This window comes from Diceros bicornis, chromosome 19 (assembly GCF_020826845.1).
Source record: "Diceros bicornis minor isolate mBicDic1 chromosome 19, mDicBic1.mat.cur, whole genome shotgun sequence".
In the NCBI taxonomy this organism is placed as follows: Eukaryota; Metazoa; Chordata; class Mammalia; order Perissodactyla; family Rhinocerotidae; genus Diceros; species Diceros bicornis.
The window spans coordinates 26,680,580-26,705,390 of NC_080758.1; the positions used below are offsets into that span (position 1 = coordinate 26,680,580).

The 24,811-nt window shown below is 56.2% G+C and overlaps 1 protein-coding gene across 1 annotated transcript; it reads right to left on the reverse strand.

Annotated features, from left to right (window-relative positions):
• Window positions 1-384: 384 nt before the first annotated feature.
• Window positions 385-18,605, reverse strand: BPIFB3 (BPI fold containing family B member 3). The gene is made up of 15 exons (XM_058562136.1): window positions 18,494-18,605; window positions 17,612-17,768; window positions 15,377-15,481; window positions 14,733-14,873; window positions 13,214-13,277; window positions 9,897-9,957; window positions 9,031-9,122; window positions 8,714-8,893; window positions 6,918-6,971; window positions 4,781-4,951; window positions 3,903-3,970; window positions 2,652-2,694; window positions 1,838-1,901; window positions 1,226-1,302; window positions 385-414 (listed from the first exon to the last, which is right to left on the reverse strand). Exons 1-15 carry the CDS (start codon window positions 18,603-18,605, stop codon window positions 385-387), a joined length of 1,419 nt encoding a protein of 472 aa, XP_058418119.1.
• Window positions 18,606-24,811: the final 6,206 nt, after the last annotated feature.

Below are 24,811 nucleotides of genomic sequence, written 5' to 3' on the forward strand. Positions count from 1 at the left end.
ACTAGGGCCCAAGTCCCTTCACCTCCCAGAAGCCCCTGCCTGGAGCTGGGGAGGGCACCGGGGGCAGAGGTCAAGGCAGCGCCTGTGACTGGGAAGCAAACGAGCTGGGAGGTGCTGAGATAGACAGTGGTTTATTGAAAGCGCAGGACTTGCACTGAGGCCCGGAGCGCTCTCCGAAGCAGAGGCCTGTGGCTGGCCCTGCAGTCCCCACCCCAGACAGGGGCAGAGCTGCAGGGCCGGAGCACCTGAGTGGGCCTGGGGGGATAAGGGACCCTTATACTGTCACTGATACAGGCTAGAGACCGGGAGGGAAATTGAGGCAGCGTGGGCAGGCGGGCAGGACGCTGGCAGTCGACAGGGAGGGAGGGCGGCCACCTCTCAGCCTCAGGATGGCACGGTCAGCACAACGGCATTCTGCAAGGAGCAACGGCTCTCGGTTACGCCCTCTGAGTCCTGTGCCCGACGCCCCTGGCACGCCCCCATCCCCGCAGCCCTCTCTGTCCCCCTGTGCCCTGGAGCCAGCACTGTACCCAGAATGCAGCAGGCACTCAGTAACTGAATGAACAAGCAAATGAATGAGTGATGAATAAATGACATCCAGTGTGGGACAGGTCACTGACTTTGGGACTCAAGAGACCCAAGTCAAGGGCCATTTCTGCTGCTAATTTACTGTGTGACCTTGGGCCAGAAATCGGACCTCCTTCAGCCTCGGTCCTCATCTGAGAAATGGGTCCAGAACTGCCTGCTCTGCCCACCTCCCAGAGCTCTTCCAAGACTCAGAGTTGTGCTGGATTGAAAAGGACTGTGAAGCCATGTTGATCTTTAGCCAGAAAAAGTGTCACGATCTATTAGCCAGGCCTGCCACAGGCACAGGATGAGGAGAGACCCCACATGTGTTTGCCACCCCTGACCAGGGGAACTGTGATTCTGTGAGTGAATCTGAGATTCCATCCTCTAGGCCAGACATGTGTCTGGATTTAATAGGAAAGAACTCTGTGATTGATTGGCAATGTCTGTCACAGGCAGCTAAGCAAGGAGTGGTAGCACACATGTCATGTATTTGCCATTCCTGAGTTAAGCAACTTGTAATTCTCTGAGCAATTTAGAATACGGTGTAGGGACAGACCAGATGATGAGGCAGAGTGTTCCCCTCATCAGTTTCAAGCAGGGCTCTCCAGAGATAAGCTTAAGGCCCACCTAGGCCACACCAGCATGGGACACTCACCTCTATGATCTCCAGGGCCGCATTGGCAAAACTGACATTGAGAACTTTAGGTAGGGGAATTCCAACATCCAGGTCCACTGTGAAGAGGGAACGGTTGAAAGCAAAGATATGTGGGGGGCCAAGGTGGGACCTGCTGACCCTATGTCACCACTTTCCTTGAGCCAGCAATTTCTCTTCTTGTGGACTCACTTTCCCTTATTGGAAGACTCCTACTCATCCTACTAAACCCAAATGAAAATGCCCCTTTTCTGTGTTGTCATAAGTGGCTCTCCTCAGGTTCTGTCTGTGCGAGGTTGTGTCAGTCCCTTGCACACTCTGGGCCACCTATATCCTAATCACTTGTTTATATGACTATTTCCCTCCGGATTGTGAGCTTGAGGACAGGATCCAGGTCAGATAGCTCTTGGGGCCCAGAGTCTGGCGTGATGTAGGTGCTAATGAACATTGTTTGAATGGAAACATTGGTGCCTTGGTTTCCGCATCTTAGAAATGGGAATCAACCCCTCTCCAGTCTCAGCGTCTCTAACAGAACAATGGAGAGAGGCAACAGATTCGACAATCCCAAGTTCAGACACTCCACGAGTCCAAGAAGACAGCACAGGCTGCCCATACCGTTGAGCTTCGGCACATACGCCAACCGGACCACATGGCTGAGCCATTCTTCTAAATGGGATGCCTGCAACAGAGCACAGGAGGGCAGGAGGTGTGGCTTCGCAGGGGGCGGCGCACCCCTTCCCAGGAGGAAATTCAGGGGGCCAGCTGTCCCAGCCTCCCCCAAGCCTGAGGACACAGCTCCTGGTGGGCACAGGGGCCTCTGGGGTGGCTGTCCCCAGTGACCCCAAATGGGACTCTGTGATTCATGCCGGCTTCACCCTGGGCCCCATGAGCTTGGAAGAGCTGCCTTCCCAGAGGAAGGATCTGTGGGGTCTGGAGGGAGGCAGTGCCTGAGCAAGAGGGAGAAAAATGTGCCCAGCTCCAGTAGAACTCCATGTGGTCTGAGCTTAGATTCCTATCAGTTTAGAAACTCTTAGAATGTTCTAGAATGTTCTAGAACCTAAGACCATCATGAGATCCCAGAACCTCAGAACTCTGTGAGAAGCAGGAAACTAAAGGCTCTGTGGGGCTCTGAAATGTTAGAAGTTTCTGAGTTCAGGAAACTTATTACTTGTGTGAGGTTCTGGAATTTTGACCCCTTGTGAGAGTCTAGACGTTTACAACTTTGTGAGGTTCCAAGACTTTGGAAGATCATGAGATTCACATTCCTAAGGTGATGACTATTTTACACACACACACACACACCCACCCCTGCCCTGATTTTGCCCACTCTGGCTTGTTGGGGCAGAGCCATGACTCATCCCGCCCCCTTTCCACCCTCCACCTGAAGACCCTCACCACTGCCAAGCTGCTCACCCTCCCAGGAACTTACGTCAAAGGCGTGGGCAAAGGACGAGGCCAACTTGACACTGAAGCTGGCAGAGAGAAGACACATGTTGAGGGGCCCCAGCTCCCACCACACCACCTGCTGAGCGGTGCTCTGCCCGACCCCCAGCTCTCCAGGATCAGTAAAGGGTTACAGGCTCAACCCCGCCTCTATCCTCAATCAGAGACTCAGTTTTCCCACCTATAAAATGGACCTGGAGGGATCTAACCTCCTTCTGAGATACGACCACCACCTCTGACTCCCTGGCCCTGGAGCCTCGGTCTGCCTCCCAGCTGTTGGACTCCAGGCACCTGGCTGAACCTCTCTAAGAAGTGGCCCTCCATAGACTGAGCACTGGACACAGGGTGCCCTGCATCCAGCAGGTGCTTGTTAAAGGCAGCAACGCTCCGATGGATCACAGCTGGCCCCAATGCACGTGCAGGGCCAGCACCTGGACACATATCTCTGTCTCCCGAAGGGCTGAGGCGTGAACTGCCGCCAGGAAGGGGAGACGGACCCAGGCGCTGGGCGAGGCCTTTTGTCAAGGACAGAAAGGGGTAGAGCCTTGCAGGGGACAGTGGTAGCCTGAGGGGCCTGAGGGGGCACTAAAATGGGGTCAGGTGAGCACTGGGTGCCCACGGCTCAGGACAGGCAGATCCCAGAGGCTCTTGGGAAAGCCCCCGCATCCAGGGCAGGGTCACACAGGCCCCAGGCCACGGTGAGAGCACTGGGCCCAGAGAGCGGAGGCCCAGACTGCAGACCTGCTTCCAGAGACAACCCACTGTTCGAGCCTGGGCTTTGCAAACTGCTAAGTGCCATGCATGCGCAAGGAAGGACTGTCATCAACATCACCACCTCGGTTACTACGACTATCATGAGGCCTCATCACCACAGGGATGGAGAAGCTAGAGAAATAACCAGTCCACATGAATACACGGCATTTTACAACACTCAGGGACAGTTGTCTGCGGGGCTGATAACTCAGGAGTGTGGACTCCATCTCCGGCGTACGGATTCGTCTGCAGAGCCAGGCTCTGAGCAGGCGCAGTGGAAGAGGCCCGCTCTGGAGCCTGCTTCTCTGAGCCCCAGTTGCCTCATCTGTAAAATGGACCAACACCCTCCCCTCTGCGCAGGTCCTGGAGGCCAGGAAGATGTTGGTAAAACACCTGCCACTTAGTGGATGCTCGGTAAATGGGAGGTGGTTCCAGCCGGTCCCTGACTCTGGTTCCTAAAGACAGGCCCGAGACCCCACGTTACCGTTCCAGCGACAGGGAGAGGTGCAGCTTGGTAGCCGAGGGAGCCAGCTGGGCATTTAAAGTCATCACCTGCGTGGGAAAAGCAGACGGAGGAGGCGCCTGAACTCGCAGAAGGAGCTGGAGAACAGGTCTGCCTGGGCTGACAGGTGAACTGCCCCCATTGTGCCCCCCACTAACCCACTGCGGCCCTGCCCGGTGTCAGCATCCAGGCTGGGCTCTGAGGAGGTGACTTGAAGGTTCTGGTGTTCAAGAACCAGAATATTGAGGGCGATCAGTGTTGTATGAGAGGAAGCTCGGGGGCGGAGGGAGCTTGGAGAGACCCTCAGTCCTGCCTGCACTGGGGCGAGGAAAGGCGTCCCCGAGAGGTGACACCTGAGCCAAATCCTGAGTGAGGAGGAGTTAGCCATGGGAAGGGGAGAACCACATTCCAGGGGGTGGACCGTGCACAGGCAAAGGAGGGCAGGCGGGGCTGGTCGGCCGCAGGGACTGAGGCTCAGGGCGCAAGGACGGGACAGGCGGAGGATGGGCAGAGGGCACTGCACGGAGCTTGGTCCTGGGGAGCCAGGCAGAGAGGGAGCAGGGGAGGGCCTCCGCCCAGACGTGGGTTTGGGAAAACTAGTAGAGGTGGGGTGGGGGGAGCAGACTGAGGTGGGGGACCAGGAGGAAGCTGGAGGGTCACCCAGGAGATATGGGAGCAACTCCCGAGATGCTGAGGAGGCGGAGTGCACAGGGTCTAAGCCTGCACTTGGGTCTCAGCTCAGGTGGTGACAATGGGGGACGGGACTTCCTGTGCTGGGCCACGTGGGGCCTCCCACTCACAACCCCCCAGTCAGCCCCACTCAGAACCCCAGTGCCAGGCTCCCACCATCGGCCACTCACCCCGTTCAGCTCGAAGAGGGCTTCAGGGGCCCGTTTAGGGGGGTAGGACAGCACGTGGATGTTGGCCGCGATGGAGACTGTGGCCTTCTTTTTCTGGAGCGTGACTGTGGGTGCTTCTTTCACTCGCAGCGAGAGTAGGAGCGGCTGGCCTGCGGGCAACCTCCCCAGGGCCTGAGAGAGGCAGGGGCAGAGCAGGGGGCACGAGGGCAGCTTAGATGCCCCACTAACAAGATCAGGCAGTCAGTCAACAAACACTCACTGAGCACCTAACGTGCACCAGGCACCAAGCTGGGCGCTGAGGTTACAGGTCACAACCAGACAGACCTGGTCTAGGCCCCCATGCGGCTGACATTCAGGTGGGGAGACACCAATCCATGGAACAACCTAACCAGACTCTTGTCTCCCTCAGAGTCAAAGTGCCCCCGAGGACACACTTTATTACACAATATAACAAAACAAAAAATCCACAGGCTCTGTGCGATCCATCCTTTGCCCTCCTCTCCACCTCATCTCCCACCACTGGCCCCTCATTCTCTCCTCCCCAGACTCACTGGACACTTCGCTGTTCCTCCAACCTGCCAGGCATACCCCCACCTCAGGGCCTTTGCACTTGCTGTTCCCTCTGCCTGGAAATGTCTCCCCAGGTGCCTGCATGGTTCCCTCCCTCCCCTCCTTCAGCCGTCTGCTCAGACATCACCTCCTCGGCGAGGCCTTTGCAGAGCACCCTGTTTAAGGCACGCCCCTGTGCTCCTATCCGCCTTCACCACACCATTCTCTTCCACCTTCCGACACTGTTCATATCCTACTTATTTATTTGTTCCATGTCTGTCACTTCCACCAGAATGGCGGCTCCTTGAACACAGAGACTGCTGTCTACTCGTCACCTTCTGCCTTTCCTGCACACCCAGCACCCAGCACAGGGCCTGGTACGCAGTAGAGGCTCAGTAGATATTAGTTGACTGACTGAATGAATCACACAGCCAGGAAACTGAGTCTCATACTCATGACGTCAGGGAATTACAGAAGTGCTGGAAACCACGGAGTTATGGAAGCTCAGAATTGCCTGAATGCTGGATTTGGGGGCCAATTCCCCAAGCCTAGCCTCCCAGAGCTGCAGGATAACAAAGACAGGGAACCATCAGATCCCACCCTCACATGTCCACAGATTCTGAAACCACGGAACAGCCTCGGAACTGAGGCCACTGGGCTCTGACGCTGCGAGAACAAAGGCTTCGGGCTCCAGAGACGAGACACACCCAACCTCCCGGAGATGGAGGGACACGGCCCAGCTTGCCGCATCCGTGGCCCCTGCTCGGCCACTTCTGCCTCCCCCAAGTCTCTCTCCCCCATCTTACAACTCCTCAGAAGAAGGAGGTTCTTCTGAACATCTAGCTCCAATCTCACCCCTTGCCTGAGACTCCTGTTCCTTTAGCCCAGGACTCCAAGCAGCAGAGGTCCCAACCAGGGCCCCTAAAGTGGCACTGAGTCACCACCTTCAAGGACTCACAGACTTTGTGCCCCCAACCCAGCTGCGCTTTCCATCCCCTCTGGTGGAAACCCAGACTCTGGGCTTCTTCCCAACCTCCGTCACAATCTGCTACTCCACAAGGACCTTGTTGTGGTCATTTCAACTTCTGTATGAATTCGGATTCTCATAGCTGGAAAGCAGCTGGTCCAGCCCCAGTTGAACGGATGGGACAGCTGAGGCCAGGCCCTGCGGTCACATGCTGATTGATGCCCACTAGTCAAACCCTCCTGAATCTTTTCCCTTCTCTTCCCTCCCCAAGGCCACTGCCCTGAGTCTTCTCTCTGGGGACAGAGAAGTCCAAGACCAGGATGAAGTAAGGCAGTTGGAGGGAGGGGGCTCAGTGACCCAGAAGGAAACTCCTGTGGTTTTCAGCCATAGGATCAAATGCTGCGCTGACTTCTGGGGCGGTTAATCCCTGGTCCTTCCCTCTCTAAGCAAAATCTGCTACCAGGAAAGGAGAGCGTGTTAGTCATTCACACTTCAGTGTGAATTTGGACTCAACATTCAGTCACAGCTGTCTGGAGGGCTGGATTGAGAAAGATTCTGGGATCTATTCAGGCTCATTGGGAAAGAACTACAGTGATCAAAGTCCAGGAGAGGGTCACTCACCTCAGGGACCAAAGCTGCCAGGTCTGTAGTTGTCAATGAGACGTTTCTGGGAACCTGGAATCAAGACCAAATGGATCGGGGCGTGGGGAGTGAACACAGAGACAGGACAGGGATCCCTCAGCCCACACAACGCAGTTTTGTCCACACCCCTCCCCCCACATACACACATCTCTACAGACATTCATGTTCCTTCCACTGGCCAACAATTACTGAGCGCTTACTACCTGCCAGGCACACACTAAGGGCTCTGCCTGCCTTCACTCATTTCACCCTTACAAGAGCTCAGAGGTGGGTGCTATGATTACCCCCATTTCACAGATGGAGAACCTGAGGCCCTGCCTGGGGTCATAAGCTGGTAAGTGGTGCCCCCAGGATTTGACCCGGGCAGGCTAACTCCAGGACTTTTAAACCTTTCTGCCAGAGCTCACAATCTGAAGGCCCAGCGATCTGACCCCAGACATTTTGGTCTTTCACTCAAACAGTATTTTCAAAAACTATAAATGTGTTTCCAGTATTTATCCATCAGGAAATTTCATATAAATTTGCCAGTTTGGGGCTAAAATACTGGAAAATCGGGTCACACTGGGCCTGTACCCGCCCCCTTTGGAGAAGTTGAGTGGCTGGCCTGAGAAACGGGGCACAGGCTTCCCAGTTCGCCACAGTCCCTCCAGGCCTGCTTCTCTCATTCTGCTCGTCAATAGCAGCCCAGCCCCGCAAGGGGGCCGTGAGGCTCTGATGCTCCAAGGCCAGCAAATGGAGAAGACAGGCTTCAGCCACCGGAGGAGCACGGCCTCCCCGAGCTCGTGTTTGAGACCCCTGAACCGCGCACATCCACTTCTCCGAACAGGCCTGCGCACGCTGCAGAAACACACGGACACTCTCTCCTGGTCAGAAGGATCCCCACACACCCACCCAGCACACAGCTATCGCCCCATGCGGGTGGACAGCACAGGACGGGGCACCCTCTCTCCACTATACTCACACACACACACACACACACACACACACACACACACACGTCCACAAGCTGCTGAGACACACACATTCCCACACTCAGAGCCTCTGCCTGGCTATGACGCCCCCAGCTACAAGACACCTCCTCCCAGCTCAGAGCCCTGCTCCAACCTCCCAGAGGCCTTCAGAGTGCTCTCTGGGCCACCTACAGGAAGACAGTGACCAAGCCCTGCTCCCTTGGGCCTGAGCTGCAGGTGGGGAGCCCAGGTGGCTCAGACCTCACTGCCTTTGGAGAGGGCTAAGACCAAGGAAATGCCTCTGGGTGAGGCTGTTGGGGGTTGGGCCTTCCAGACATCTGTGAGGGTGAGAGAGGGACCAGAATGGAAACAGAGGTCTCAGAAGCTTCAGAACAAATGTCCAAGCGACCTTTGGTATAGTCCAACTCTAGTTTTCTTCTCTCCAACTCAAATCTGCTCTTGAGAAAGCAGTAGAAAAGTTAGCCATTCATACTTTAGTGTAAAACTGGGCACTGACTCTAGAAAGGCTCATCTAGTGCAGGAATGGAAAGTTGCCTCCATTTCATACACCATTTCTGACCAGTTAAAAGTAGCTTCCTGGAGTGTCATGTTAAGAGGGATTCAGAAGCCCCTTTAGAGTTTGGCCAAGTAGAGGGTCATTATCGGTTAGCAATGTCCACCACAGGACAGGAGTGCACACGTACATGCTGTAAACCTGCCCAGCTCTCTCCGATTATACAGAAGAGGGCTCATCAAGGCTGATCAGTGATGATGTGACTAGGTCACCAGCATTGCCAAGGCCCAGCAGGGCAGGTCCACACTCACCAGCACAGAGGTGATGTCCATGTCGAGGGCACCATTGGTCTGCAGGAGCCCAAATATGGTGTTGAAGAGGTACAGAGGCACGGTCACCTGGGATGTGTGGTCCTCCTTGGGGGGCACTTTGATGGGGTGGCGGGGCTTGGGGAAGTCAATGATGTCACCAGCTACGCTCTTCACAATGGGCTGCAGGGGCAGGAGACAGGGTGTGGCAGGGTCTCGGGGCTGCTCACCCAACTGGCTCAGACCCAGCGTCTCCTACTTGGCCCCCAGTGGTACCCTACCCCACCCTTGCTGTGGGCAGGGCCTCGGTGGGCACTCACGTTGATGTCCAGCTCTATGTACTGGTTAGAGATGAGAGGCAGCGTGGCCAGAGAGAATTCCACAGACCCAAGAGCCCCAAGGGGCACCAGGCCTGCATGGGGAGGGAAGGAGGGAGCAAGACCCCATGAGGCCAGGCCCCTGTAACAAGAGCCCCTACTTCCATTTATAGATAGCCTGCTGAATGCCTAGCGCTGTACTAAGTATTCACTCGGGCACTACTGCCATCCCCATTTTACAGATAAGAAAACTGAGGTTCAGACAGAGGAGGTCACCAGCCTAAGGCCACACAAGCTACAGAGTGGCAGAGCCAGGATTCCTGTTTCCCATAGCTGGTGCCACTAACCGTGTTGTGGTCCTGCCTCCCTCACATGATGCCACACGTAGAGACGTTTCTGCCCCAAGGTTTCTATTCTATCCTTATCCTGCTTATGCCTTTTTACACTTTTCAAAGCCCTTTTTTGGACATAAAAGGCATCCATGTCTCCATAAGACTCAGAGAGACTGGGGGCTGCTGCGGCCGTGGTGTCTTGGGTTCCTTATCTAAGCTCCGGGCCTCAGTCATCTTGTCTGTCCAGAAAATAATAATATCTGACAGTGCCGGACACACCACAGGTGTTCACTAAATGGCCGAAAGCCCCCAGCAGATGGAAACCTAGATGCTCTGAGTCTCCACGTCCTGCTGAACTGGCCTCAGCCCAGGACTCCACCGTTAGGCCTCCTCAGAGTGGCGGCCTTGTCAGTCCGAGGAAGAAGTGAATGGTCCCAGGATTCTGCCCCGCCTTCTCCCCTTGGTAGCCCACCTGCTGGGGTAATGGGAGGGAGGGGCAGGAGAAGGGGCACGCGGCGGGGTTGGGCCCCCACTTACCCAGCACAGTGCCCAGGAGCTCATTCACCACGCCCAGCGCAGTGTCCACCACGGGGCACAGCTGTGTCGGAGGAGACGGGTGTTACAGGAGGAAAGGGCAGCCTCAGCCTGGCACGGGGAACGGCTGCATTTTCTTCAAATGATTTGCTGCGTGGTCTCGGGAACTGAAGCAAGGCAGACTATGGAGACGGACGGGGGCACACGGTGACAGGTAGGGGAGGGACTGGAGCCTGAAGTGTCAGAGGGGTAGCGGGGGGGGGACGGAGGGCCAGTTTCTGAGCCCCCTCAGAAAATCTCGAAGGATGCTGGGAGAATGGGCGAGACACATTTCAGAGGCCAGTCGGGGCGTGGGGACAAGGCCCTCCCCCCGAGGAGACAAAGGCAGCTGTCCCTCCGAGGTCTCAGGCCCCTCCTGCCATCCAGATGGGCACTGGGAGACCTAGAATCCAGACCCTGAAGAGGGGCGCCTCCTCCCCGCCACCCAGACAGTCAGGCCTGGGCCCGGGGCGTCCACTACCCACCCCACTGTGTGTTTACTGAGAACCGTGTGCTGCGGGAACAGGGAGCAAGTGGTTCGGCTTCCAGAACTCCGAGTCTGGGAATCACAGACTCTGAGCCCACCAGAGGAACCTCAGAGGTGACCCAGTGCAGCCCCTTCATTCTACAGTGGCTGGAGAAGAAAGGTGACCTGCCCAAGGTCCCAGCTGTTCTCAGAGAGACAAGAGAGGGCTGCCTTTTCTTTCTTTCTTTTTTTTTTTGTGAGGAAGATCAGCCCTGAGCTAACATCTATTGCCAATCCTCCTCCTTTTTTTTTTCTCCCCCAAAGCCCCAGTAGATAGTTGTGTGTCATAGTTGCACACCCTTCTAGTTGCTGTATGTGGGACGCGGCCTCAGCATGGCCGGAGAAGCGGTGCGTTGGTGTGTGCCCGGGATCCGAACCCTGGCCGCCAGTAGCAGAGCGTGTGCACTTAACCGCCAAGCCACCGGGGCCGGCCCCTGAGGGCTGCCTTTTCATTTCAACTTCAGGGCCCAAACTCCAGGGCTTCTGGGGTCAGGCATGTCACAGAAGTGAGAGGAGACCAGAGGGGCTGTGATGGGAGGGAGCAGCCCCCTCGGAGCCGGCCATGTAGGACCTGCTGGAAGGAGATACCGGGCGGCTGGGGTGGCTGATTGCACAAGAGAAGCCAGAAATTGGATTGTTAGGGGAAATCTCCGATCTCTAAATGCCAGTAATTCACTCTTTTTTTTTTTTTTTGGTGAGGAAGATCAGCCCTGAGCTAACGTCCCTTGCCAATCCTCCTCTTTTTGCTGAGGAAGGTTGGCCCTGGGCTAACATCTGTGCCCATCTTCCTCTACTTTACATGGGACCCCGCCACAGCATGGCTTGACAAGCGGTGCGTCGGTCTGCTCCTGGGGTCTGAACCCACGACCCCGGGGCCGCCGAAGCGGAGTGCGCGCACTTAACCGCTTGCGCCATTCACTCTTATTTTTAAAACCTCTTTGAGTTACACATCCTGTCTTGCAGCCAAGTGTGCCCGAGACCCCACTTAGGGTCCGGGATTCAAATGCACCTACACCCCCTTGTTGAAATCCGCCTGAGATGGGCAGGGTGGGGTTCTTGCTGCTGGGAGCTTCCCTTCTCCCCAGAGCTTCTCTTCTGATTGGCTTCTTCAAGCCCAGGGCAGTTTTGCCAACCTCAGGCTCCGGGCCCTGGCTACGTCCACAGGTGTCCTCCACAAGGACCCACCAGAGGTCCTGCCAGGACTGCGGGTCAGGAGGCCGACTGCCCTTTACTGGCTGTGTGACCCCAGTGAGCCCCTCCCGTCTCCGGCCTCGATGAAATGGGGCTTTGGTGAGACCAGCTTTTCTCAAGTATGGTTCATGTCCCCTGGTGGAAGCCAGGACAGCTGGGGTGGGCTGTGGACAGGCTCCTGGATGTGTTTAACTTATGATGTACTAATACACACGTACGTGCTTTTCTGGACGTGTCTGCCAAGCACAGGGCTCAGTTTAAAATCCCCAAGGGACCCGACTTTAATTCAAAGCTAGTTTGAAGCAAAGCTTTGTTTAAAAAAAAGCTTTGTTCAAAGCTAGTTTAAAGAAAAGTCAACAATCTCAACAACAAAAAAACTACCAACCCAATTAAAAAATGGGCAAAAGACCTGAACAGACATTTCTCCAAAGAAGATATACAGATGGCCAACAGACACATGAAAAGATGTTCAAAATCACTAACTATCAGGGAAATGCAAATCAAAACTACAATGAGATATCACCTCACGCCCATCAGAATGGCTATTTAAATTAACAAGACAGGAAACAACATGTGTTGGAGAGGATGTGGAGAGAAGGGAACTCTCATACACTGCTGGTGGGAGTGCAAACTGGTGCAGCCACTATGAAAAACAGTATGGAGATTCCTCAAAAAATCAAGGATAGAACTACCATATGATCCAGCCATCCCACTGCTGGGTATTTATCCAAAGAACTTGAAAACACCAATTTGCAAAGGTACATGCACCCCTGTGTTCATTGCAGCGTTATGCACAATAGCCAAGACTTGGAAGCAACCTAAGTGCCCATCAAGGGACGAATGGATAAAGAAGCTGTGGTATATATACACAATGGAATACTACTCAGCCATAAGAAACGATGAAATCCAGCCATTTGTGACAACATGGATGGACATTGAGGGTATAATGCAAAGTGAAATAAGTCAGAGGGAGAAAGTCAAATACCGTATGATTTCCTTCATTAAGTAGTAGATAATAACAACAATAAACAAACACATAGGGACAGAGAGTGGATTGGTGGTTACCAGAGGGGAAGGGGGGAGGGAGGAGGGTGAAAGGGATAATTCGGCACATGTGTGTGGTGATGGGTTGTAATTAGTATTTTGGTGGTGAACATGATGTAGTCCATGCAGAAACAGAAGTACAATGATGTACACCTGAAATTTTTACAATGTTATAAACCAATGTTACTGCAATAAACAAAAAATTAAAAAAAAAAAAGAAAAGTCAACAGCAATCCAGTTGGCAAAGACAGAGCAGGGGTAAGAAAGGGACCAGATTTGGGAGTGGGGACTCAGGTCACCAGAAGCTGCAGATTTAGGAGCCAGAGGTCTGGGGACAGATTGTGCCACCTACAGACTCGCAGGGGCACCCGGAGGCCCGGGGGCCGGCGGGGAGGGATTACCGGGTGGGCGTGGACGGAAGCACAGCCTAATCCTGCCTGGCGCCCAGACCGACTCACAGCTGGGGGAGGAGAGGCCCAGCCCAGGGCAGGGGTGCCTGGCCCGCGGCCCCCACACTCACCAATGCCGGCAGCACCTTGAAGAGTGTCTGTTCCACGACCCCAAAGAGTGGTGCGGGTAGAAGCCTGGGCGGAGGGAGAAGCGGGAGGGTGTGGCCCCCACACGGGGACAGCACCAACCCAGATGAGGGGCAGGGCCGGCACCGGGGCTCTGATAGCTCCTGTCTCCTCTCTTGACAGGTGGGGCTTGCTGGGCTTTGGAGACCTGAGTTTAAATCTTGGCTCTGCCTCTCCAGGAGACCTGGGGGGATTTCAGGTCCCCCCTCTGTACAGTGCCTGCCTTATGGAGTTGTTGCCATTGAAATTAAATGGGAATGTATACATGTCTGGTATACAGTCTGCGCTCAATAAATGTCTGTTCCCTTCATCTCCTCCAACATTTGTGGACAAGTGACATTTGGGCCTAGAACACCACCTGGCGTAAAGTGAGGGTTCAATAAATATTTGTTGAATGAATGAATGTTTGTTCGATGAATGAATGAATCAGAGGGTGGTCTGAGGATGCGAGTGCATGTAGGTGGGCTTAGGTCTGTTTGGAGACTCTGCGGGTCCAGAAGGAGGGGTGACGGCAACAGAACCATGGGACACCAACACCATCCTGGGCTCCACTCCCTCCAAGGCACCCTCTAGCCCAGAGGAGCAGGGTGGAGCCACTGGGATTTAAGGAGCCCAAAGATCCCACCTGGAAACCTCTTTTTAAGGCCTTTCTGGAGACAGGAGCAACCCTGGTTCACCCTGTTTCTGGAGCTAAGCCGGAGCTGTCTGACCACCCATCACTGCTCAGGGCCGCCCAACAAAGATGGGGTGTGGGTGTGTGATCCCGCCCGGGATGTAGAAGCTAATGGGGGTTGACACAAAGTGTGGGGTGGGGAGGGGCAGGCGCCGCTGGGAGTGGGTGCAGAACGCTGAGGAAAAGCCTTGGACCTGCCCATCTCCATCCTTGCCTCAGTCCCTTGCCCTCTCTGGGCCTCAGCTGTCACATGGGAGTGAAGATTCAACACAAGTGCAGGGACGGCCACCGTGTCCCAACAGTTGGGGGAAGAGAGGGATATAAAAGCCATAGAGCCTTCCATATCATCAAATTTAGGTTCTCATTATACAGATGGGGACACCGAGGCCCAGATGAGAGGGGGTTCCCCTGGGGTCCCGCAGCAAGTCAGGGGCGGGGCTGAGTCTCTGATGTGCTGAGAACAGGAACTGAGACGCCGGCAGATCGAGGGACCAGACAGAGAAGGCCCCTGATCTATCTGGGAGAAGGGCGGCAGGGAGAAGGGGGACGCTCAGGAGTGGGTGGTGCGCGCTGCGGCCTGCGCCGGAGTGCCTGTCCGTGGTGGGTCTCAGTCTGCAGGTCTGTGGCTCGGGTTGATCCGGCGGACCGGCGGGCGGCGGGGTGACTTCAGGCCCCGCCCAGCCGGCCGCTCCCCGAGACCCACGAGAGGCTCTGTGCGCGCGCGTGCGATGAGCCCGAGCAGGTTGGGGCGCGGGGGGCCGCCCAGCGCGGGCTCGAGCCGGCGGACTCACCCCGAGTGCAAGCTGACGTGACCCAGGAGCGTGCTGCAGCGCTTCATGATGAGGATGGGCGTGCCTCGCGCGCTCACGCCCAGCGCCACCCGCGACGACACGTTCACCTCGGCCCCTAGCTGCAGGAAGCCCCCAAGGGGGCTGCGAGACCCGGCGCTGGGGGCGTGGCCCACCTGCCAGGCCCCACCCACCAGGGCCCGCCTTAGCCACGCCCACCCAAGGGCAGCCTGGGCCTGATGAGAGGCGAGTTGGGTGGCCCTTTGAGTGGCGTAGTCCTCACGCCCTCCTCTTACCCTCTGCCTCCCTGCACGTCCCCCATTTTGCACGTCCCCCATTTTGCACGTCCCCGCGCCCTCTTCCCCCACCCCCTCCAGTGAGCTCCGGGCAATGGGGTAGGGGTCCCCAGGGAGAGTGAGATGGAAGTCCCTGGGGGTCAATGGGATGGAGATCCCTGGGGAGAGGTGAGGGGTGGGATCCAGGGAGGGAATAGTAGGTGGGAGTCCCCTGGGGAGGAAGTAGGGTGGGAGGAAATAGGGGGGCGGTGGGGTGGGGGTGCAGGGACAATAGGGTAGGGGCCCCCAATGGGGCAGTGGGGTGGGGTGGGTGCGGAGCAGCAGGGTGGAGGTTCCGAGGGGCGCACTCACCCAGAGCAGTGCAGGCCCACCTTGGTGTGCAGGCTCAGCTGCACCCCAAACCCCGGGAGCAGCTTCAGCGACAGCTTTGGCAGTGTGAGTTCCTCAATCTTCAGCCTGGGAGCCGAAGAGAGGGCTGCTCACTACCAGACACCCCCCAGCGCCAGTCCCTTAGTGCCTGGACCACCCAGAGCAGGCGGCACCTAGAGCCTCTCTTGAGTGTGTCCCCCATCCCAGCCCTAACCCATAAAACCAGCTGTGGGCCCTTGGGCCAGTTACTTAACCTCTCTGGGCCTCAGTTTCTTCATCTTTAAAGTGGGGCAATACAAGTACCCACTTTATACGGTTGTTGCAAAGACAAGTGAGATAGTGTAGGTGCAGAAGCTGGTACAGCATATGCTCAATAAATGTCATAGCATCACCCTTCTAGGAGGCTCAATGAATTAAAGTGTTCTCCTCAGCCCTGGGTCAGTCTCTGGCCTGGATCATTGTCTCCTACTTCCACCCCCTAGGCTCACACACACGAAACCCAGCTAGATTCTCAAACACAGCTCCCCACGGGTTGTTGTTTTCTCTGTCCTCTGGGCCTTTGCCCAGGCTGTTCCCTCTGTCTGGAACACCCTTCCCTTGACTCTCCTTCCACTCTGCATCCACCTTCAGCTAGCTGACTCCTCCCAGCTCTCCTGATTTCAGCTAGGGTGTCCCCTCCTCCAAGAAGCCCTCCTTCCTACTTCTGCAACCCAGGCAAATGCGCTCCTCTGAGCAACTTGAACATCCTGCCTAGGCTGCCTCCGTCACTGCCCTGAGCTCACAGGATCAGCACTGTGGGGCTCTGCCTCATGTTGGGGACTCCTTGAAGCAAGGACAATGTCTAGCTCAGGTCGGAGGCTCCAGCTGCACCCAGCAGGAGGATTCCACAGTGGGAGGGGGACTGGATCTATTAACAATAGTTGTTCATATTTATTGAGCATTTACTGCACGCCAGGCTCTATTTTAGCTGCTTCACACAGATTCACTGTCCTGGCAACGAGTAGCTGCTCGTAGTGCAGCCAGTAAAAGCCAGACAGTTCAAATCCCATCTCTACCGCTGACTGACTGCGTGACCTTGGGCAAATCGCACCGCTGCTCCAGGCCTCCGTTTCCCCATTGGTAAAATAGGGGTATTGACAGTATCTACCACAGAGCGACACGACACAGTGACCCTTGAGCAACACCAGCCCTGACCAGCGCCCTTTCCAGACGTCTGTTTGCAGGTCCATCCGTCCCCCCTTTGCCTCCTTTCCTCCTGTACACTGTCCTTTCTGACACCCCGGCTCCCGGCCTTCAGCCTTCCCTGGGGCCTGTAGTTTGACTTCCCCTGATCCACCACCGGCCGTGGACTGGCTCCTGCCCACCAGGGCAGGCAGTATGGCCTGCGATGAAACTCCCAGACCCTCCCACCCATGACCATTCTCCGGCTGGGTGAGCTGGGGCAGGTCCCTTTGCTGCCCGGGGCTTTGATCTCCTCGCCTTTTAGATGCTATTGATAACGAGACCTACCTCTGGATTCCATGGGATAGTCACTTACAATGCCCAATACAGTGCCAGGCACACAGAAAACTCTAGCGAGGTGGTCATTCAGTTATAAGTATTAGCTGTCGTGTGACTTCATTCATTGCTTCAAAAATATTTTTCAAGCATCTATTAAATGTCAAGCACTGTTTATGATACTGAGGACACAGCAGAGAACAAGCCAGACAAAGTCCTCGCCCTCCAGGTTTATCATCTAGCAAGGCAGACGAGAAACAAACCAGTGAAATATATGGAGTGAGGGGAGGGATTCATCCCCTGGAGAACCTGAGGGCAGGGGAGGGGACAAGGAGCAGCCGGTCAGGGCGGGTTCTTTGGAGCAGACACTCGAAGAAGAGGAGGAAGAAGAGGAGGGAGGGAGCCACGCAGGTACCTGGATTAGTCCAGAGAGACTAAGCAACTTGCCCCAGGTCACACAGTGAGTAACTGGAACCAAGCCCAGAGCTGGAGCCCTGGGATGTGTTGCCGCTCCTGTCTGGCCTAGCATACAGTAGACTCCTTATTTGCTGACTTCTGTCCTGGGTCTCCCTATCCGGTGTTCACCACGCCACTCCCACTGCCTGCCCACAAATTAAAAAGAGTCCATCTCTCTTCTACTCCCTGAGCAAAGAAAAGACCAGCCTTCCTGTAGGGCACGTGGTATGTGGGCAGGCAAGAGGCCACACCATGGGGACTCACCCGGAAAGCTCCTCGACGACGCCAAAAACCCCTCCGTAGCCCAGCAAGCCACCTCCTCCGAGCAGCCCCTGGGAGCCCAGGAGGCCCTGGTTCACGCCTGTGACCGTCCCCAGCACGTTCTGCAGAATAGGTCCCCCCACCAGCGACTTCTGGATGGCTGCAGAGAGCGTAGGGGAGGAAGGTTCCTTTTACAGACAGGGAAACTAGGGCCCAGAGAGGGGCAGAGACTTGCCCAAAATCGCACAGCAAATTGGGTTTGGGGCCAATAGTGTGACTGGGGCTCCTGACCCTGGGCCTCCCTGGAGCACTGAAAGGGAGGGCAGAAGCAGAGGAGGGAGCACACAGCCGCCAGGGCTTGACCAAGATGGAGGAGGCGACCTCTGCTCCTCCTGGGCACCCCTGGCCTGACTCTGAATTGTGAGAAGGGCGAGATGGAAGGGACCGCCTCGTGGAGGTTGGGGCAGACCGGGGTGGTGCTCCTGAAGCATTCGCTGTTCGCGACTGTTATACGGTCTCCTTGAGACTGTCACTCTGGGCTTTGGGCCCTGGAGGACCACGTGTCTAGAAGAGTTCCCCCCCTGGGAAATGTGGGGCAGAGACACTGCCCAGCCAGCAGCCTCCCCTGGCCCTCCCCAACTCCACCGCCCCATCCCTGAGGCAGACACAGCCCCCCACGGCCCCAGCCCCCATCGGCCAGTCCAGCTCTCAGCAGTGAACTGGGCAGCCCGGCAGAGCCTGCAAGCAGACCTACAACCCCCAGCTCTCTAAGCTGTTGAGACTCGCAGCCTCTCCTCCTCTGTCCCTTAGAGCAGATGCTCTGAGCAACCACGGGGTTGTTCACCCTGCGGCTGGACCCCTCACAGACTGCCCACCTTGGCTCACCTTTGCCCAGCTCATCCTTGTCGATCCGAGCGAGCGTGCCCACCGTCTCAAGCAGCCCCCGGCACGGAGTCGCCAGACCCCAGAGCAAAAGCAGGGCCCACGGGCCGGACATCGTCGGAGGCGCACCTGTCAGGGGCGGAAGCAGGACCTCTGAGGGGCTCCTGGTGCCCAAGCCTTTCCCTCCCTGCGCCCATCACCCACCTGGGGCCCTCCTGCCCGCCTGGCACAGCCCGAGTCCAGCTGCACTCCTGGGAAAGCACTCTCCATCCAAACGCAAGCAGCAGCTAACACATCGGACTTAAAAGTCCTAGTCCTCTGCGGCCCTCGTGAACCTGGACCTGTCTCTGAGGGAGAGCGACAGAGGCGCCTTCCCTTCCAGGGAAGCAGGATGGCAGCTCTGTTCCCTGGACCTGCTTTCCCACTGGCTCGTGAGGCCACTTCAGAAGGTGTGGCTGGTTGGAGACATACAACGTTTAGACTTGACATGTCCGGTTTCTCTCCTCCCCCACCGCAATCCTGAATGATGTCGAAAGGGATGGGATGGGAGGTGAGAGCATGGCTAACTTACAGTTCCACAGAATGGGATTTTTCTTTATGGAGTTCCATATCTGCCAACCCAATCCCATACCCATCTATCCCCTCATGTCTCCTCTACTTAAACCCCTCAGAGGCTCCCCACTGCCCTTGGGATAGAACCCAGGCTCCTTACTGTTACTCACCAGGTCCCTACCTGCCTCTTGGCCCTCCTCAGTCTTAAACATGACAAGCCCCTTCCCACCTCAGGGACTTTGCACATGCTGTTCCTTCTGATAGGAAGGCTCTTCCCTTGGTTCTTTGCATGACTGTCTCCTTATCTTTCAGGTTCTGAATAAATGTCATCTGCTTGGAAATGTCACCTCCTTTACCTTGTCTAAAGAAGCCCAGCTGTCATTAATATCACTCAGAATATTTATTTTAGGGCACTTATCACAATCTGCAATTATGCATCCTGTGTTTGCGTCCTTGTTTGCCATCTCTGTCATCTCCACCAGGCAGTGACAGTGTCTAAGACTTCTCTGCATGATTGTGTGCTGCAGGGGGGGGCATCTGCTGAGGGCGTGAAAGGGGATGGAAGTTCAGCCCCACATCATTCGCCAGCCATTTGCCCTGGCACAGCCTGTGTCCGCCAGGAGAAGGCACCTCTTCCTCCTTTGCACGATGGTACACGTGGGCACCCTATGAACCAGCAACAGTCTTGGCAAGTCTGTCTTTTTTCCCTAAGACGTGTCCCAGAGCAGCTCCCTGTAACCTCTGGGTCTCTCCCAGCAGGAAATAGTCCCACATGGGAAGCCATTGGGTTTCTGTGGCTTAGAGGAAAATGGACCCCCCTCTGGGCCTCTTCATAGAACGATTCTGTCCTCAGCCCACCCATCACTGCGCTTGCGCCTCTCTGGGCCCCAGTTTTCCCATCTGTAAAATGGGGTTTTTTTCTTCCATCATCCTCGGGGTATCCGCAGTGCCCTCCTAGGGTGAATTCCTTCTGTGCCCGTTATTCGGATGGGACAGCAGGATGGTCGCAGGTCAATGGCTGGGGACCTGGAGCTGCCTTACCCGCTCCTGCAGCTGCACAAGGGGCAGGTGGGGGTTCCTGGCCTCCTGTCGGCTCCTCCACCCGCTGGGGCCTGGGCGCAGCCCTTATATGCCCATAACGGCTCTGGGGACACAAAGGGGGCACAGCCGCCAGAAATCCGTCAACGTGTCACGCCAGAAGTAAATTGCGGTTTTCCCCGCGGGGCCTGGGCTAAGCCTTCCTTCTGGGGGAGAGTGAAGGGGGAGTAAGGGGGCTGGGGTTGGTGCCTCGGGGCAGCAATGAAGGCGTGGGGGCTGCAGAGGCAGCCACCTCCCTCAGAGCTGGGGGCGGGGGTGGGGATTCAGCCCACCTTGGGGGTCTCCCTCCAGGGTTCCCCAAGGGCCACTCCAATGGCACAGAATCCGCTGTGCCCCCCCCGTACCCCCAAGGCCCAAGGAGGAAGGAAGGAGCTTAAGGCTGCTGGATCCTCTGACCCTCTGCCACCCCCCACTCAGGCCTGGTGTGGATCAGCCATGGGGCCTGCAGAGAGGAACTCCGGGCGGCCTTGGGGAAGGGACACCATCCACCTCCCCTCCCCCTCCCACAGCCCAGTGTCCCCGGCGTGCCGGAGCAGGCTGCTTTGTCCCCTTCTTGAGGCTGGTGCGGATGACAGTGGAGAGAAATTCATTCATTCATCCATTCATTCATTCATTCTTCAGCAGGAGTGCCTACTGTTTGCTAGGTGCTGGAGAGACAGCGTAAACAAAAGAGACCAGTCCGCCGTCCTGAGGGAGGTGACCAGTGGAAATACAACACAATTTAAAATTTTTTTAGTAGCCACATTTTTTTAAAAGAAACAAGGGAAATTAATTTTTGTGTGTGTGTGTGTGAGGAAGATGAGCCCTGAGCTAACATCCGATGCCAATCCTCCTCTTTTTGCTGAGGAAGATCAGCCCTGGGCTAACATCTGTGCCCATCCTCCTCTACTTTATATGGGACACTGCCACAGCATGGCCTGATAAGTGGTGCGTTGGTGCGCGCCCGGGATCTGAACCTGCAAACCCCGGGCTGCCAAAGCGGAGCACGCGCACTTAACCGCTAGTTTAACCCAATATATCCAAAATATTATCATTTAACATTTAATCAATATAAAATTATTAGTGAGATACTCTAGATTCTTTTTCTCGTGCTAAGTCTTGGAAACCAACTGATGGGTCACCAGATTTGGCCTCGCCACATTTCAGGTGCTCAGTTACCCCGTGTGGCTATTGGCCATTGTACTGGACAGCACAGCCCTGGAGGGAACAGATGAGCACGTGATACAGTCGGAGGCTGATGGCAGAAATCAAACAGGGAAGGGGCTCAGGAGAGTGGGGAGGGCGCAGTTCTCAATATGGTAGTCAGGGGAGGCCCCCTCTGGGAGTAGGGGTGTCTTTCGACCCACAGGAGGAGAGGGAGTGGCCAGGGGGATATCTGGGGAAGAGCCGGCCAGGCAGAGGGAAGGGCAAGTACAAAGGCCCTGAGGCAATGTACAGCAAGAAGACAGGAGGCCTGCGCGGTTGGAGGGGAGGGAAGACGTGGGCCGAGTAGGTGATGGGGCCCTTCAGGTTACTGTATGGATGTACAGACTTTGGTTTTCATTTGCAATTCTTCTGCAGGTACTGGCTCAGGCCTTGCCTCCTCTGGGAAGCCTTCCTGAACCCCAAACTGGGTGGGGCACCCCTTCTGGGCCCCTGGGACTTCCTCTCTCAGAGACTGTGACATGCGGGCTGTAACCATGTCTCTGAGTGTCTGTGGTCCATCTCCGATATGCGGTCCTGAGCCCCCGCCCAGTGAGATGGGGAGGAGGGATGGTATTGCCTCGTTCACCTCACAACCTCTGAACCCCTGACCAGGCAACCCTCACCCTGACGACTTTAGACACTGAGCCAGGTTACTCAACCACGCCACTTTTTAAAAAAATAAACTTTTTATTGAAATATAAAGCACATACAGAGAAGGGCCCAGATCGTAATTTTCACAGACTGAGTACTCCAGAAGCCCCCTCGTGTCCCCTCGAAGTCTCTGCCCCCCAAGGGTGACCCCTGTCCTGACCTCTGACACAACGCCCAGGACGCGCCCAGGATGCTCTTGAGGCTCACGGGAACGGAAGGCACACGTGTAGGCTCGTGTGTGCGGCTTCCCCCACGCTCTGAGTCTGCAATTCACTCACGTGTGAGGCAATGCTTTGTCCTTTGCTGTATACCTCTCCGTCACGTGCACACGCAGTTTACCCATTCTCCTGTCCAGAGCACCTGGGCTTGCCAGTTGTTGGCTGTTGTGAATAAGGCTACTGTGCACACTCTTGTCAGGTCTTTTTGGGGACGTATGTTTTCATTTCTCATTTCTCTGGGGTGACGAGCCAGCACGGCGGTGCACGCACACGTTCAGCTTTTCTAGATACAGCTGGGGCTCTCCACAGTGGCTCGGCCACGGGGCACTCCCACCCTCGGTCGGGGAGAGTCACTGCGTCCTCGCCAGCACTGGGCACCGCCATTTCTTTGCAGGAGGAGGAGGGAAAGCGAGAACTTAGCGTTTATTGAGCACTCACTGTTTGCAAGGCACTGATGTGTATGAATCTGTATAGTCACCACAGCGACAGTGAGATCAGCGCAATCGTCATCGCCCCTTCTTAAACTCGAGGACAAGGCTCTCCAGGGGAAACTGCTGGCTCAAGGTCACAGGAGTCCAGCCGGGCCGTCTGACTCTAACACTCGCCACTGCCCGGCCGGCCCTGTGGAAGGGAGAAGAAGAATACCTAGTTTCTGATCTGCCTTATCTTCCCTGATGCCTTCCAGACCCCACCGCAGAGGAGACTCCAACCCCACCAGCTCCCCAGGCACCTGGAAGCCCCCTCATGCAGCCAAGCCAAGTCAGGGGTGCCCATGGGAAGGGATTAACTCAAATACATGTCTCGAGGCCCCACCTTGCAACCCTGACTCAACAGGCCAGGGGCAGAGGGCCCGGGAACCGGCATGTTAACAAGCCTCGGGGGGCAATCTGGTGTGCAGCCCTGTTGAGAGCCCTGGTGCGGGTGATGGGGAGCCAAGGAGGGGATTAGAGCAGGGAGGGACTTGAGGAGGAGAGATGCCCCTGGGCATTAGCCTCTAGAGTGCCGGCTCTGGAGCCAGAATGCCTGGGCTCAAATCCTGACTCTGTTACTCACTGTCAAGTGACACCTCGCAGAGCTACAGTTTCCCCGTCTGCAAAATGGGCTGATATTAAAGGTGCCCCCCCTCACCTGCCTGGTCTGGCTGTGAGGACAGGCATCCTGGAAATGGAGTTTAGGGCATCAAGGAAGGGGTGCCAAGGGTGCCAGAGAAATGCAGACGATGGCGAGACCCCTGGGAGGCCTTCCCGGAGGTACCTGAGCTGAGAGTGGGCTGGGAAGGGAGAAGGCGGGGGGCGGGGTGGGCGGTGACTGGTGTGACACAGATGCGGGAGTGTTGAGGGGTCTTCATCTTCCCGGGAGTGGGCTGCCTGGCGTCAGTAGCTGTGAACCCAGGATCAAAGACCTGGCTCTGCTCTATTCTTGCTCCATGACCTTGAGCCAGTCACACACCCTCTCTGGACCTCGGTCTCCTTAAAGGAGGATGATGCATCCCGCTGCTGAGTGTGGTGAGAAGGAGCAAGGAGGAGACGTGGACTCAGGCAGCCAGGGTTCAAGTCCCGTCTCCACACACACGTGTGCCCTTCATCTCTCAGAGCCTCCACCTCCTCATCTAAGGTTGGGAGTCTCGGAAGGTGAGCAGAGCCCATGGGCACAGATCCTCCATCACTGCCTCCCCTGGGGGTGGGGTCACGGCGCAGGGCTCTCCTTGCCGGCCCAGCCCCCAGGGTGAATCTGGGGTAACTGACCCCCCAAGAATGTTGAAATCAGATTAGAGGTCAGAGCATCCAATCCCTCTCCCATTTCCCAGATGGGAAAACTGGGTCGAGAAAGGAGCTGTGGCTTGTCCAAGGCCACACAGTGTGCCCCTGGTTGCACCAAGGCGAGAACCCAGGCCTCCTGACTGTCACAGCTTTGTGCCTTGGTTTCCCCCATCTGGGCACTGGGCTGAGGAGGGTGGCACTGAGGCTTTGCATGGCCATGTGAACATCCAAAGGCGGGATTGGAGGAGTGGAGGGGCGTCTCTGGCATGCCTAGGGTTGGGCGTCAGCCACCCACGGATCACCCAGGAGTCTGTATCTGCCAGGCCTGTCTCAAGGCTGCCATTGTCCCAGAGCCAAGGAAATGATAGGTGATAGGATTAGGGCCAACGGTGAGGGACAAGGGGATGGCCCTGGCATCCGGGCCAAGGCGAGGGAGGGTCCTCCCTCCCTCCCCTGCAGCGTGGACGTGGGCCAGGCTGCAACAGGGCCGACCTGTTGGGGCCCCATAGGCTCCAGGAGCACTGGCCTCCGGAGCAGGCCTCCGAACACCCCACACCACCCACAGACACTTGTGTGCCCAGACACGGACTCCCCACCCTCACAGACCCACCCAGACCCCCCGCATACAAAGACTCACCCCCACAGAGACAAAGACATCTGACAGACGCACACACCAATACACGGACACACAGACACGGCCATCACCCCAACAGTTTCCAGGGCTGGTGCACCAACTGATCGTAGGAGGACCTGATGTACATTTTTTTTTCAAAGTTATAAATTTTTTTTTTTACATTCTAGCAAATGACAATGATTTTCAGGGTCCACTTAGAATACATTTATTTTAAAACGTATTT